General features: G+C 37.5%; 1 protein-coding gene across 2 annotated transcripts in view; it reads right to left on the reverse strand.

Annotated features, from left to right (window-relative positions):
* Positions 1–17,178, reverse strand: part of PCSK5 (proprotein convertase subtilisin/kexin type 5) — a 247,686-nt gene that overhangs the window by 143,445 nt on the left and 87,063 nt on the right. For both annotated transcript variants that reach the window (XM_027811983.2, XM_027811982.2), the window contains exons 6-7: positions 6,727–6,815; positions 1,504–1,676 (exon numbers count right to left, since the gene is read on the reverse strand). In XM_027811983.2, coding sequence (XP_027667784.1) covers positions 1,504–1,676; positions 6,727–6,815 — 262 coding nt within the window. The remainder of the gene's footprint in view (positions 1–1,503; positions 1,677–6,726; positions 6,816–17,178) is intronic.

Genomic DNA, 17,178 nt, shown 5'->3' on the forward strand with positions numbered 1-17,178 from the left:
ACAGGGGTGAGAGTAAGAAATTTATGCAGCTTTATCAAGGAAACCAAAATAAGCCAGGGATGCAGCTGTGATTAGATGTGAATTCACATTTCCTAGGCTTGTGCTGCTAGGCAATGCTTATGGTGATACTGGGTATCAATTTTATGATGTACTTATTTATAACTTACAGTCAAATATGCTGTAAATCACCCAAAACTGCACTGTGCATACAGCCTGTCAGCTTGACCAGGTGCTCTTGTAGCTTTGCCTATTACTCCTCTGAACCCATTGTCCCCATTTCTTGTTATGAATGCTTTTTATGGTATACCTTAAATTAATATAGTCTCTTAGTGGCAGACACTGTCTTTTAACATAGCACAAATCTTCTATGCTGAATGTTAGCTATGGTTTACTAAAATCAGTCTTGGCATACCTGGATAAAACACTCATTGCCTTCAGTAATAGCTGCACTTTCCAATCTTGCTGCAGTGTTACCACATTCCAGTAACTATGTTCCAGTTCTGCTTTGGTCCAACAGTTTCAGTCTCTTATAAAAAATGTTTTGTATTAATCCCCTCTTTTCTGATCCTAGAGCCACCCACCACTGAAATAGCAAGTCTTCTGCTGCATTCAAAATAATGCTCAAACCTTTGAATGCAAAGCTTTCAAGTCCTTTCCACCAGCCCTATATAGTGGAAAGAGGTGTGAGTGCTGGAAGACGAGGAATTCCCTGATCTATTTAACAGGCAGGAGAGTAAAAGGAAGAACTTAAAACCATCCTCTGACATCAAAAATTCCTCTAACTACTCATTTCCTTCTGTGGCCTTATTTTTTTGACAGTAACTTATTAAAGAAAATTGTAAAGGTCTTAGATTTTTCATATAGGGGCATTTGGGATTTTGTGTGTCGTATTATTGAAGATCTCTGGGCTATATCACAGAGAAAACATAATAGCACAGACTAGTAGAGAAATGTATATGAAGTTATAAACAGGGTGTAAGTTTTCTGAGACCAGACAGCAACACTAAAAGAAACACAGGTGTAGACTTTTTTTAGCCCCCAACTCCCTATCAAAATCATCAAACTTCCATTAAGAAATCAAGCAAAATAAAGCAAGGGAAGAAACGAAGAAAGAAGACAAAACAATCAAGCCTTTTGTTTTAAATTCCATTGCAATTTTGCAATTCAGATTTGATGACTTGGCATTGCTGTGCAAAGTAGCATTTTTCAGTCTCTTTTTTTTTTCTTGCAAAATTACGTCATTACCTCAGAACAGTTTTAAAGGACACTGAGGATGATGTATTCCAATTGAAAATGAACAGAACTGATATTTCAGGAAGGACTGATTGTAAGGTCACTGTAGAAGGAAAATGTGGTTTTAGTTTTATGCAAAAGAAACTCTCCTTCTTTCCTTCAAGATCTTTTCCTGTTCCCCATGCTGTGCACTTGCACACACTGGGCATGTGTGGCCTTACACATTCACACAAGAGGAGATCAAGGAGATGCAGTTTGATGCCAACCTACCATTCTGATGCCGTTCTCAAAGGCCTGACGTGCTAGAGAAGCAGGTCCATCCACAGTCTTACCATCGTCATCAGGCCCCCAGCTGGCACTGTAGATGTGGATGTGCTGGGGATTAAGGCTTAGAGACTTTGCTTCTACCATGTCAGTCACGTCTCCGTCCAGCATCCGTACACCTTCAAAATGAAAGATAAATGAACAGGACCAACCAATTCAAAATACTTCTCCCTCGTACCTGGGAAAATTTTTGTGTAGGACGTTGGACTGAATGATCATAAGGATTTCTACTGTTGTAAAAAAAAATGCAACAGAAACCTGTTTGGGTATGTGTTTTCCCAATGGAAAAAAGTCTTTAGATGAAAAAAATACAAAAAGGAAGGAATATTTGGCCTTCAAGTTTTAGAAATTATCTACAAGTCCTTTATCCACTATACAGCCTTTGAACATAAACTTTACACTAAAGAAAACTTTTAAAAAAGACTTGATATGTTTGTATGACTCCCTTGAAGATAACATGTTTTTCTTTCTTTTTTAATACTGCAGTGAAACTGCAGCACCTACTATGAGTCATTCCCAATCCTAAGTACGTCAACAGATGTAATGAAAGGTTCTCTGCTGACAGGTAAACATGGGATCATTCTTTCACTGCATGAGGCTGCAAAGAGGTAACTGGGGATAAGGCTTGTGTGTACAGACCAACTACTATACACAGCAGCAAGACGATTACAGGAAGTTAGAAACAAATATCCTATACGTAACATTATTCAACCTGAAACTACAATATCGTGAACATCCTCCTCTGTGCAGAAGCAGCTTTTGTATGGTATAATCTGAAATTCTTGTGTTTAAAGAATCCATTCATGCGGGCTTGGACAAGTCAATGTGCTAGCCCTTTTAAAGTGAACAGCATCATGATGTTTTAAGATCACTAGACTGAGTAATTTAAATGTGGAAAACAAGAAAATGTTAAAGTCGTTCTTTTGACTACTATAAGACTTTAGCTGAAGTTAATTCTCACTCAGAAAACCACTAATGCCAGTTTTAACCTGAGCAAGAAAAAGGAACTATAAACAGCTAGTGTGACATTTGATCAGGGACATTAAATACTAAATAATAATTAGCATTGTATAGTATGATAGTACAGATTAATGATTATTTCAACAATTAACAAGGTTGACACTCTTTCTCCTTTAAAAGGCCACTGTTATTTATAAACCAAATTTACATATTTTAAATTACAGACACATTTAATTTTGCTCATGAGCTCTGACTGAAGTTACTTGGGTATTTACCAAGACTGTAACTTCCAATTAACAGAAGGTATGGGGGGTGCTTTGTTGATAGAGGGTCTTATTGTTTTCCTTACTCTAATTGACTCAGAAATGAAAAGTGATCATATTTCTAAGTTCACACAAAAGCTGCCCGTGTTTTGTGAGATAATAAACTTTTACAAACAGTGATCTCACTATGAACTTTACTTTATTAAAAAAGTCATTAAAGAAACTGGGATTCTCAGGTTTTATTTTTCTTCCTCAGTATAATCTCAGAAAATTAATGATGGGTGGAAATTGTGTTCTCAGTTTCTTTCAAACACATTAAAATATATTTAGCTCTAAATAAAGACAATAAAAAGTACACTGCTTTTGAAAGAAGGAAAATAAAGCTTTCCTTTATGTCTCTGTTACTGTGTAGCATGCCTAAATAATACTACATGCACTCTGTGAACAATAACTCCAAATTCTGCCACAGGCACCTGAAGTAATTCACATCAGGTTGGTTGGGTTTTTTTTGCTCATGGTGAAATGGTCAAATCTAAAGGAATACAGACAAGGCTGTGACTTGGGTGTTGCTCTCTCTGGTCAACAATTGACAGACATGCCTCAAGGGTGACTTGGAACAACAGAGGTCTCATTGGCTATTTAAAATAAAAATAATTCCTTTCTCTCTCTTCTTTTTCTCTTTCCCTCCATTCGCCCTCCCCCTCCACCCCACCCCAAATGTCTGGATTAGTTAATTCTACCGATCACAAAATCTCCAAACTGCATTTGGAATGTGGTGATAGCAAAACAAAAGCTGTCCAGAAGGCAATTAACAGATTGCATTTGCAGTGTTCTACCTAAGACTTCAGAGCTCTTTAGACTTTTTCAAATATTTGCAGTAATTGCCAAAACCTAAGTGGCATTTTAGTCAGAACAAACTTTTGATGAACCACAGGAAACACGCAAACTGAGCTCAACAAGTTTTCTTTTAAAATGTTTGTTTTTAATCAGCATCTGATTTAAACTTAAAGAAACAGCTGAACTAATTCCTTGTCAGCTGAAGACAATGTACATCTGTTGTGCCATAATTCAGTGTAACTGTTTTCCCGTCAGGACTTGAGCCCAGCCAAGTAACTAAGCACCCAAATCCCCACAGATGCTTTGCAACTTCCACAATCAGTCTGCAACAATAACAACACACTAACCATCCCTTCCTATAAAAAGTCTCACAAGCTCTGTAGGTGGTAATTTGCCATGTGTGATTACTGCAGAATCACATTAAAAAAAAAATACTTGGTGCACTGGTTTGTCTTTTAGTGAAAGGGCCTGTAGCTAGCTTAGCTAAGCACAAATCGCAGGCATAGTGCATATTTTTTTTATAAGAAACGTGTCACAACCTGTAAAAGAACTAAAGGTACACACTGCAATTTTACTCGAATTGTCTTATCTGCAGATTACATCCCCATTTACACCACTGTAGGAGAAGGCTCAGACTTACTAAGGATCTTCTGACCTATTTGTGGTCAGAGGTTTTTCAATATGTGGAAATGAGACAAGGAGTACAAACACATTTAGGAAAAAAGTGACCATTACTGGTGGATATCTTGTTAACAGCTTTCCATCACAAAGATCATTAATCGGATTTGTTCAGCTGCCAGTATTTGATGGATTATCAATGGAAAGGATTTCGTTTCCCTTTTGCTTTATCTCTTCACTATCCCTTACGTGTCCAGAGATGCTTTTCGGTTTGAAGTAAAGAATACTTATCTTGGTGAAGCAAATTCAACATCACTGTCAGCAGGTGCTCCTCAATGTAAGGAGAATGTAATTGCTTTACCTTGACTCTAGTTTCTTCTCCAAGAAGGCCCCTGAAGGGTCTTTAAATCCCCAGGAAAAAAGTGAGCTAAACACTAGTTCAGCATAATATGATTCAACATTTTTACACTCTATCTGGCCTGCAGAGAGAAAACAAAACCACTGCCTATTTACATGTGTAGCTTATGGCTTCTCTGAGGGAAGGGAGGGAGGCACACCAAACAGAGGTAGCAGCAGCAAAACTCTTGAATATATGCATATAGTGGGAAAGGAAGTTTAAACTCCCTTCCCAATACCCTGGAATTCGCTCTTGCCTCTGATTTTCTGCAGATTATCTGCTGAGACTCCTGAAGTCTTATTTTCAACTGCTGATGCTTTTAAAAGGTGGTACATTACCTCAAGTGAGGCTTACACACTTGTTACCCAGTTTCCAGCTTTCTTTGAATAACAGTGTTAACGATGGCTCTACAAAATCATGGTGATAAATGGAGTGGACAGAATTTTTATTTCACTTAGACCACTGAAAATTCTTGAAGGCTGTCATATTCTTGATACTATATAAATAAATAAATACACAAACAAATGGATAAATAAATAAATAAATAAATAAAAAATTAAATAAATAGGCACATATATCCAGTCTTTACTGTTCACACTAACTGCATCATACCATCTGATTAGTTTTTGCACCATATTTAGAAAAGGCTGTGACTCAGTTAATATGCCTGGAGGATTTATAAACTATCATTATTGCACATTCCTAATGCTTAATAAATAATAACCTATTCAGAAGCAATTGTTACTAATGGAGAAATTTTCAATGACATGCCCAAGCTGTTGCAGGTTGTGTGACTATCCAACCCACAAACGAGACTTCTCCAGAAGCCATCTTTTATCTCTGTCGGTGCACTAACTCTCCTCTGACTCTGGTTTGACAATGCAATAAATCTGATTTCATAGCTGCTGGTACACGACCAAATGCCACGTCAATATGAGACAACTTGCTCATCTGCCACAAACTCACTCTCTTCGTCAGTTCAGATTTTCTGAACCACTTTGACAGGGTAACTTTGTGCAGGCAGACTCTGCACCTGAAGGGAAATTGTATTTCTGCATCACTCTAACTTTATGCTGGATCAGGTATTGTCTATCCTCTTGAAGCCAGCAGGAAAACAGAAAGCTGACATTAAGATGATGTTGTGTGCTTTGGCTAATCTGAAATGCAGCTGTGCTCACATTTGATTTGGATCAAACTTGTACTGATCCAGTAGAGAACAGATACAGTACTATTAATTGTGGAAACATGGCCTCAACTCTGCCTGCTCACATTTTTAAACTGTCCTCTGGTGGATATATAGGTAAACATGTTTCTGTTTTCACAGATGGACTCTATTTTGTGAAAGAAAATCAACAATTAATGAGTTTGAGCTATAGGTCTTTCTACTGAAAGCCAATATACCAATCCCATTATTTCATCAAAAGTTCAGTGTAAAACTTCACTTAAAGAATTGAAATCTGACACAGGCAGGCTACAGCCTAGAAGACACACAGATGACATTTTGGTAATTACCTCCAGAAATTAAGCCAATGGTCCTAATTAAGCAGATGTTGACTAAGAATTCACAGAAACCATTCTCTTGGCTGAATGAAAAAAATATGATTAAATATCATAATTCAGGCAATAATCTGATCAGCGGGACCAAAAGAAAATTCTCTTCAACCACAGCCAAACAACAGAAAAATACATTGTTTTGACAGTTTTGTGTGGGATCAATATGCAAGGCAATATTCCTGATGTGTACATTTACTTTTGGTTTGTCAAAGTTCTTCACTCAGGGCTCTGAATCTGTGAGAAAACCCAAATGTCCTAATTCTGGGGTTTGTGTTTTCATCAAAGGTCTCCCTTTCGCTTTTTCTGTGTGTACTGAAGAGGCAGCGTTCCAGGGGGCACTGGAGAAGTGTCACTAGAGACAAACTCCTTCAGTACTGGTATTTAACGACCACTCTACAACTGAGATTTACTTGCTAACACAGCTAGGTTTGTTATACATACAAATCTCCTTCTCTCGTTGAGAAAGGTCTGAATGTACCATTTAGTACAAATGGCTCTTTGGTTACTGTTTTTTTGGTGGTGGGAGATTGTTTCACATACCTCCAATCTTGGCATTAAAGGCGATTCCTACTGTGCAGTGTGAGTTGTTTGCCGTGGCTGCCACTTCTCCAGCACAACGGGTTCCATGCCTGTAGTCAGACAAACATTTTTTCCGAGTAAACACAGACTGTTGGGATTAAAGGCTTTGATTTTGCTCATCCTCAGGTGCTAAAAGCACAACTATCCACAATGTCTTGCACTGATCAATACCTCATAGTGATTCATACTCATGTTGCAATATTCCTCTCAGCCCATTTTAACACCATTACCACAGTCATATTAATCTCGTCATGGTAGGCTTTCTAGCCACTGGAAATATGCGCAGTTTGTAACAAAGGCATACAACGGTGATACATAATCCCCAGTAACAGAAAGAAGTTTTGAATACCAGTTCTTGATTTTGAACCAAATCTCAGAGTATAGAAAGAACTTTTGTCCTGCATTCTCCCACAACCACCCATGTGGCTGGCATGTAGACCTCCACACAACCTTCAGCAGGCACTGCGTGTACCACACTTTTCCACAAGGAAGATGAGATTGTGCCAATGCCCACCGTGCTGTTTAGAGGCAAGTCTGAGACTGGCTATGTGCCAGGTATGCTCAAAACTTCCATGTAGGCATATCTGGTTATGTCTTGGGCCCAACCTGCAAGCCTGCAGCCTTCCTGGGAACAGAAAAAACACCTGAAGTTCCCTCCACATCAGAGGTATACACTGTGCCTGTAAATAGAGTTGGGCTGCAAGGGTATTATCTTAAGAAGTTGCTGAAGGAAAGCACAAAACCTTCACCGGTTGCCCATCCCCTTCCCCACTGTGCAAAACCATGGTGGGATGCCTTGCCTAGCCCTGACCCATGCTCTCTACAAGGTGACAATGGTCATCCATACAGCCACCATGGTAGGAAAGCTGTCCCTGCTTTTTGCAGTCTTTGCCTGCAATATGGGTTTTTCAGGGTGTTTTCTACCAGTGACTTTTGCCTTTAGCCTTGTGCAGTTAAGCAGCTGCTTGCAGAAATTTAACACAAACAGGAGCAGACATGGAACTTTAGAGATCTGCTACAGACAGGAGACACAGAGTTTCAGAGCAGACAGGAAAAGAGATTGGGACTTGATGAGACCAAGACAGAAAGATAAGGCTTGGGTAGCCACAAAGAAAGAAGTTTAAAAAGTCAAAGCAAAAAATAGATAACAACATAGCAAGCACTTCAGAGGAGGCTAAGTGGGGTTAGTTGTGTACACAGGCAATCCTGCTGGTGGCAACTTACAGGCTGCTTACGCAGACATCTGGAAAACATGGGTGTTTTTGAATTAATGTTGACACCCATATTACAGACAAGAATCACCATTGCTTTCTCTTGGTACAGCTCATTTTGGCTAGAGTGACTCCTTATTTCCTTATTATTAATGCAACTTTTTTCCCTTAACCTTTTAAGACACACAGATAAGAAACACTAAGATAACTTGTTTGGAATGAATTAATGTAAAACAAGAACACCAACAAATAGGACTAGGGAAAAAAAGAGAGGAAAAAAGCCCCCCCCAAAGTAGCATAAGGGATCAATGCTAACCTGTTAGAATTTCAAAGGAGATAATAAAGTTTATCAGATAAGTAATATATATATATATATATAAAAGCTATGAAAAAGTGTACTCTTTATTCACAAAGTGACAAGTTGCATGCTGATAAATCCTAAAGTTGGAACAAGGTTTCACAACTATATGTATATAAATTTATTTCCTAATAATCTGTTCACAATTCATCATTTGGTTGCCAAACTTCTCCAGATAATTTTTCAAGACTGAATTTTAAGTTTATTTTTCATATGAAGCTTGATTTTCTTCATTTGAAGAAAGCCTATTTAACTCTAATTGATAAACCAATGCCTTATCCTGTTACATAATTATTTCGAAAAACCTGAAGTAAATAATTCAGGAATGGCAGATGAAAACAAGTTTTAAAAAGATCCTTCTTCATCTTTATTTTCAAATAGGGTTCTAGCTCTGTGTTTGTTTAAAGTAATGTTTTTTTTAAAGTGTATTAAAATTTATAGGAAAACACCGGTCTTAAGAATTACTTACAAGGCACATGATACCCAAACTTCCCATTTTCTCATTATGATTCTGTTAGGTGCTACATAGAAGTTTAGAGGCATTATCACTCAAACATCAAAGCATGGATGACTATACTCTAGAAATGTAGAAGTACCCCCATACATCACCTCAGTGTATGTAGAATCACAGACATACAGAATGGTTTGGACTGGAAAGGACCTTAAACATCATGTAGTTCCAACCCCACTGCCATGGGCAGGGACACCTTCCACTAGACCAGGTTGCTCAAAGCCCCATCCAACCTGGCCTTGAACACTGCCAGGGATGGGGCAGCCACAGCTTCTCTGGGCAGCCTGTTCCAGTGTCTCACCACCCTCACAGTGAAGTATTTCTTCCTAATACGTAAACTATCCTCTTTTAGTTTAAAGCCATTACCCCTTATCCTATCACCACATGTCCTTTTAAAATGTTCCTCTCCAGCTTTCCTCTAGGCTCCCTTTAGGTACTGGAAGGTTGCTATGAGGTCTCCCTGGAGCCTTCTCTTCTCCAGGCTGAACAACCCCAACTCTCTCAGCCTGATAAAATAAATCACTTCCTGCCTGGTGAAGGGCATGTGGCCAAGCCACAGCTTCCTAGAGGGAGACTGCATTGGCAAGAACCCCCCCCCCCCCCCCCAGGTATCAAGTTTGGGAAGGAGTGATGGAAGGAATATAAACCACATCTAGAGGAGGAAGGCTGCCTGAAGAAGCGTGGAAGAAACGGTTCAGGCTTCTCCATGGCTCCCAGCAGAGTTTGCGGATATTTGCTACTTTGTTAACTACATACACCTAGTGCTGTTAAAAGGGTTAGATTTCCACTGGATCACCAAAGACACTCCAGTCACCACAGGGCCATGTAATGTTTGTAGAGGGGAAACAGAAAGGATGTGTGGTGGTTAGGGGGATCACAGTGTGACACAGTAACAGGATTAAAAGTAGCCTAAATTCCCACTGAAGTGGAAGTAGGTGCTGTGGTAGAAGTATCTTCTGCAAGAAGCAGTCAAGGTTTTTTAAAGGACTGGTGTGGAAGTACCATAACACACATTCATTGAATTAAAGCACAGTAAGAATTTTCAGGTAGATTTCTCATAGAAAAAAGCATAACCCAGAAATAATTAGGTCTATGGACAGTTTTACAACATGCAAGTTAAATCAACTTTGCAGAGTATTTCACTAGTTTTCACATATTGGAAAATCCTTTTCCTTTATCATATTTTAAGTCCAGTAATGGTATAACTTTATTTTGTAAGCAGATTTTTATCTTAGACCCTTGCTTCTCTGCCAAGATTATTGTTAATTGCATCCTATATTTATAATGGAAATGACAAAATCAAAAGATGTTTCATTCATTTCAAGGTCATACGTATAAAATTGCACTTTTTACAGTCAGTTTTCCACTGTGTGAATTAATCATATACGCAACTCAATTTGGTTTAATATGTTATCTTTTATGGGTCCTCTAAGTAATATTTCAGTTATGCTGTGAAAGAGAAGACTTTCTAAAAAATCTGCATATAAAAAGTTATGTTCTTGCCACACTGCTTTTAATTTTCCCTGTCCTAGATTTTTGCTTGAGGTTTACAGTTTGGAACAGACTCTGAATTGTGCAGTTAAAATTAGAAAAGCCTTGTCATTAATCATTACACTAATTTCTTAACTAACCTGATAAACAAATATGATGAAACTGATGCCTGAAATTGATTAAGTCTGCTTTAAAGCTATGAAAAATTTTACTGATCACAAGATCCTGGAAATTTCAAACTACAAACAGCTTATGGAGAAGTTTTAACCAGTAACAAAAGGTGAAACAAGAGGCACTTTCCAGTTCGCATTTTTTGTGAATGTATGTATATCAAAACACAACGATCTCCTGCCTTTGTGGGATGCCTGCATCACATACAACTTGTTTAAAAAGTTAATGCAGTCCTAGAAGAAAGCCATGACTGCCCTTCTACAAAGGTCTTTATCTTGATAAACTTTAAGGGCTGATGCATCATTTCACTGGATCCTTTGCCAGCTTATGTTGAAGGGAAGTAAGTTCCCAGGCTATTAAATGGCACTTTGAATAGACACTCAGCTAAAAGGTTTTGCACTTCTCCTTTGTGTTAATGTCAGGGTGATAGAGCGCCACAGAATAGAAAAATGAAAAAAAGCTTGGTTATGAGATATTCTGCTCATCTCCAAATGTGTCTCCTACCCGGAGTCTAAAAGGAAAAAAAAGAGGAACACAAAGAAAACTTTCTTGTTGTTTGTCTCATAAGGAGAGACATGAAAAATTGATATTCAAAGACAGATTTAGGCTCAAGAGGCCATCAGGTAAAAGAAGTAAGATGTCACAGGCATTATCTTAGAAAAAAAAAAAGTTGACTTAGATGTTTATAAAGCTGACCAGTACTTTCCACCGTAAAACCGTCTCTTATGATTCTGCCTAGCTTTAACCGCTTTAGCTAATTTTTCCATTCCCAGCAAGTACGTACAGCTCTTTCAGAAACGTATTTATTTTCATTTTTGTATATGAGTGAGACAGAACACAAAGAACAAAGAAATATGCAGGCAATTAAGATTGATTTTCTTCTCTTTTTATAAGAAGGAAATTTGTCAGTCTGTCATTATCAGTATGTCAGTAAGTCAGTAAGGTGTCAAAGACCTACTCAGGAAAACCTTAATAAAGATAAATTTTTTGCCTTATGATGTCCTTACTATTATATGGAGAACTTGAAATAAATTCTATAGAAAGGTGTATATTAATTTTTTCTTCTGCTGCATGCATGTATACCTGTATCACCTGGATGCTAAATGTACAGTCTTTCTGTGGTTCTCTAAGCATAAGATAGGAGAAATTTAAGAGTTACGCTCTAATCTGTTACACAAAGTAACTTTTTTCAGTAACAGATTTTTTCTGAGACAGAAATGGCTCAGCATTTCAGCCAACAATGGAAAGAGAAAAGGCGCATGTTCTGTGATTAATAGTCACTCCCTATCCCACCAACATAACTGAAACATAAGACATTTACCTTTCAATAATCACTTCTAATTTGCCTTTCAGAAAAGGAAGAAGGTATAAGGCACCAGGAACATCTTTAACATAAAAGTTAATTAAACTCGCTTCTGAATGTTTAGAGTAAGGAAATACTCAAGAGTTAGTGAAGACAGCTGCTGGTAACTTGAAAAGCCCCTGCCATGTCAATTGGCTCTGCATTGCAGAGCCTCTGTCTCTCACAGCTATTTTTTGAATTCCACAAACACGCTGACCATGCATTTCTTTGCTGTATTTTACTCTTCTGGAGTTCATCAAGTATTTCAGAACACAAAAAGCTCAGGGGACCGGAGGATCTAAGGCCCTCCAGTTTTTCATGACACTAACATTATAGTCCAGCCCACTTCAACCTGTCACCAATGAATCTTTTCAGCACGGGAACTTGAGGAGAAAAGAGTTTTGGGGTATTTCAATGCAGGCCCATCACAAACATCTGCGGGCACACCACTAATTTACTGAGGTTTTCTAAGAGATACTCAGCACAGGAATTAGTCTGTAAAGTAATGAAGAAAACAGTGGGGGGTTGGGTGGGGTTCTTTTGGTTTCTTTGTTTGTTTTGGTGTTTTTTTTAATGCAGGGAACTGTCTACAAAAAAGAAGAAAACTTGATATCCTTCGCAAATTCTATGCTGCACATATTGTAAGAGTGAATATTAAACAATTGCAAAAAGGTTAGAATAGACAGTCTAACAGTTTACATAAGGTTATGTACATTTTAATAGGCTGTGCTTGAACAGCCTGTTTTTGATAACCAGCAACTTCCTTTCTCAACATAATTATGCAACAAACTTACTCCCTATGCATAAAGACAATGCATTAATATTAAGAAAAACATTAAGAAAAAAAATTATGTAGTCTTTATTATAAACTAGAGTAGAATCCCAGGGACAGAATGTGAACTAAACTATGTAGTTGGTGGACATTGAAAATTATAGGACTAAAGGAACTTTAAATGTCAAAATAATTTTCAAACCTCTGTGGGAGGAGGAAGAACAGAACTTTAGGTAGCCACTGTTATTTATAGGAAAATATCTGATCTAGCATTTATTTCTTGCAAAACTCTTTACCTGATTTTTCAAATGTTTTCCAAGATCTCTTTTACATTAAGATATTTGTAAACAGGAAAATGTGATAAACTGAGACACCACAATGTCATAACTGCTGGAGAAAATATGTATTTTAACAGCAATCATCAGAAATGCATTTTATTGCATCCCAGAGTAATGTCTTATGTAGTGCAGAAGAAATAATGTTTTAGACCTGTTCATATATAAATGGACTCTAATAATCTGGAGGATGACAAATACTTTCCAAACCGGCACTATGCTGGGATGTTGTTCTAGGAACATCTGAAAAAAGAGATATAAAGGAACTGTCAGAAGTTAAAACATGGTCAAGGAAAACCTCAGTCTTTAGGCCTTTAAAACACAAACTGCTACAGCTGAAAAATAATAAGAATAAAGCTATTTCACAAAAGACAGATATTTGGATACTAACAGTGGAGAAAGACATGACAGAATTAATGGGGAAACCAAGTTACACAAATCTTTAATGTGAGATATCAGGAAAAATGCCAAAGACTTGGGTGTTACATCACAGACAGGATCCTGTTTCTGAGCAACATGGTGTTGTAATGTGGTTACAGCACAGGACTGGAAGCTGTCTTGAGTCAAGGTCCCCAAGGCTAATGACTGTTTGCATGATTATGGGAAGTTACTTAAGGAGTAACTTGAAAATATCTCATCAATTTCTCACAAATAAAATCAAAGGTGTCAGCACTGAAAGAAACACAGAGAACACTTCACATCTCAGACATGTACATCTTAAAACTTGACAGCATGGCTAACAGCAATGTTGCCCTGGCCATCTCTCTATATTTGTTAGCTGTTAGCAGTAAGCAGCTAATTTGTCACAAGTGTGAAGTTCTGATATGAGCTCAGCAAAGGACTGTGCTTCAACAGTATTAGTTACCATTTTACAGTTTTGTTTTTGTGAGTGGGCAAATGAATCTGAATGTAGAAAACAAATACACTTTTTTTCTGTATTTTCTACCAGAGGCAAAAAAAAGAATGAATAGGACTGATGGAGCTAATGAAATATGGCATAGAATAAGTAGCAAACAAAAACAACAAATAATATATTTAGCCAAATATATCATTTTATGTATTAAAAATAAAAATAATTATTTACCAATACCTTAATATGTTTTAATCCAAGGTAAAATTTTAATTCAGCCTTTCTTCTGAAGGGAAAAAGGCATTGGTGAGAAGAAATAAAATAGTTCAAAAGCCAGCAAGCAAGGCAGGAAGTCCAATTCTTGTCATTCATTAAAGCAAAGCACAAGTGAAAACAGTACAGTTTAGTTCCTGTGCACTGGAATTAAACCTGTTCAGCAGCAACATCAAGGCCAGTATTGCCTCAGAAAGCATATTGCTACTTGGATAAACTTACTCAAAAGGACTATTTCATTTGCTTTTGAAACTGAAGAATATGAGGATGCTTAGACTGCAATGCTCCTCTGCCACATAAGCAAAAAGATTATTTTTTAACCTAATTTGAGCTGGTTGAGAGGGTGTAGAAGGAATGAAAAGTCATAGAACAAGGAGGATGTGCTGCAAGCTGTTCTGGCAATCTTTTTATGTATATGAGAGTGGTTGATGCCTGTTTGAGTGCAGCCAATAATAGAGTAGCACAAACGTTTTGGGAAGAAATGAATATCTGCCTATACTTTTCTCATTCTTAATCTGTGAGACTAGATGGTCTATTGGTTCATTCGTGACATAAAGAAAAAAGGACAAATTAAAGCTCAATTTCAAATATTTTTGGAACATGGCTAACAAAATGGTAAGGGGAACTACTGCATTATAAAAGTTAATGTGGGCAGGAGATGGATAAAATCAGACATGTATTTTTATACAAGAAAAATTCTTGTAATCACCTTGTAAAAATGGTTAAATCAGTTAATATTTTTACACTTGGAATTACTGCTTCCAATATACAAATTAAACTCTCTCCCCAGTCTGCAACAGTCTCAGCGAACAGAACACAATTCTAGAATTTAGATCCTGCAGCGTGCCAATAACCTTACTTACTTGACTTTTAACAACAGTAAAGTAACACTGCACTCTTACAAAAATAAACTAATCTTAGAAACCTCACAAGGCAGTCACTAGAAATACCAAACAGAATAAGCTGCATTCCCAGTACCACCTCCTTCTCAACTGGGACACCATCCCTCTCATATATATTAACATTGCCGGAAGATGACAACAGTAAAGGAACCTGCTTGGGGTCATTCAGTGTTTCAGGTATCTCAGGCTGAAATCCACTTTGTCTCCACAAAGTAGAAACACCTTCTTTTTTTGAGGAGAAGAAAGAATAAACGTGGGTCTGTGGTTGCCTCTCTGTGGCTTTCTGTGCGAGGCTGACCACAGCTGCCATGTGCCTTTGGTCACCCGTTGAGAAGCAGTTGATGTCCCCAGCAGTTCCTCCAGACACCTCTCATTTTTCAGTTCAATATCAGCATATAGATAACGCAAGCAATATATCCAACCACATAGTGGAAAAAAATGTCTTTATGGCAAAAATGCTGACATCCAGCCCCTGTTTCAGTGCTCACTGTTTACCACCAAATTACCTGCTTTAGCATCACTTTTCTGCTGAGCAAATGGATTTTTTGAACCTTCTGCATGTGAACACAAGCACACTTATTACTTATGATATAGTCCACAACTATGGAGGACTGTTTCTCCCTTGCTTCAGTTGTTGTGGTTATAAACAGCTGTCATATCATATGGGAATTAATGAAAAATGTTTGAAGCACTAAACATTGGGCATGTTATGCTTTCATATCATTGTGACTCTCATCCCAAAGACAGAGCAATCAGATGCTGGACACAGTGAAAAGCACAAGGGAAAACATGGGACATAGAGCTTTGACAATTCCTTTGTCTATACCAACCTGTGTCTCAGAGGAGCAACTACGAGTTGCTGGGCACCCATAGCTGGGGACAGTAATAGCTGGAGAGCCAAAAAACTGTCTATGGAAATAAAGCAAATCCTGAATGTGGAAACTGCAGATGAAATGGTGTCCCTGACAGCTCATATTCCCAGGCCACAATGTACTGTCCTCTAAAGTATGAATAATGTTATATTCATGTTAAAATCTGCAAAATGATGCTGCCCTATGACAACGAAATGCTGTCTGGATACTTGCAGGTCCCAGCTTACTAGAAGGCAACCCCAGCAGGTGCCTCAGAGGCACCCTCTCTTTTTCTTTTCATCTCCATGCAAGAAACTTTTAGATCCTTGAAAAAAAAAATATATATATAAAACTCAGTTGTGACACAAAGGCCATCTTGTAATTTTCATAGTCAATGCACTACATGGATTTCTAACTGAAAATACAAAATCTCCAAAGCAATCAAACAAACACCCAAACCTGAAAATGCCCATACATCTTTATAAAAGGAAATGGGGAAAAAAATGTAAAGTCAACAGGAAACCTCACAAAATCACTAGATGTTTCTAGGTGTTGTCAGCAGGTGTGTTGCTTCATCAGCAACTGCTTTACTTACAAATTGCACTGATTCAACTGGAAAGACATAAAAGTAAATGTATTTAAAAGTGGGGTTTTTTGCAGACAGATTCTTATACCATTCTAAAAATGTTTTATATCACCTTAATTTACCCTTGTTAATTACAAAAGTAAAATATTTCCACCTGATGTAAGTATATTTAAGGTGAGACTTGGAAAAAAAGTCCTTACACTAATCCTTCTTATGCAACTATATGGATAATGAGCATAGCTTAATGGTTTTGGAGTCTAAAATGAATCCTAATTTGGGAACCTCGGATTGCAACAAAAATTACTGTCACACCCAATATTACTTTACACCAATCAGAAACTCTTGGTATGCTTTAAGAATGCTTCCTCTTAACTTAAGCTGTAGGTTTATTTATGAATTTTCACTAATGAACTGTTATGAATGTTTCTGAATATATGGCTATTTAATGTTGTTGATATATTATAATTTAAATATTTTAAAAGCTTTAGAGTAAGTACTGGAATACTGACATGCATCTACTTTTCCTACAAAAATCCACCCGTATTTATCTAAGATATTAGCCTTAGAAAACACAGGCTGGGACACAATGCGTAAAGCTTGCTAGATATTTGCTGCTGAAAATTCTAAATGTACAACCACAGTGGTACGCTTGTACTTAAGAAAGCTCACTGTGGACTGGCTATACCATGTTATCTACACAATAAGCATAAATAAGAGCTTTGGATAAGATAGACACAGGTGAAGTAGTCTGTCATCTGCT

Source organism: Falco cherrug, chromosome Z (assembly GCF_023634085.1).
Source record: "Falco cherrug isolate bFalChe1 chromosome Z, bFalChe1.pri, whole genome shotgun sequence".
In the NCBI taxonomy this organism is placed as follows: Eukaryota; Metazoa; Chordata; class Aves; order Falconiformes; family Falconidae; genus Falco; species Falco cherrug.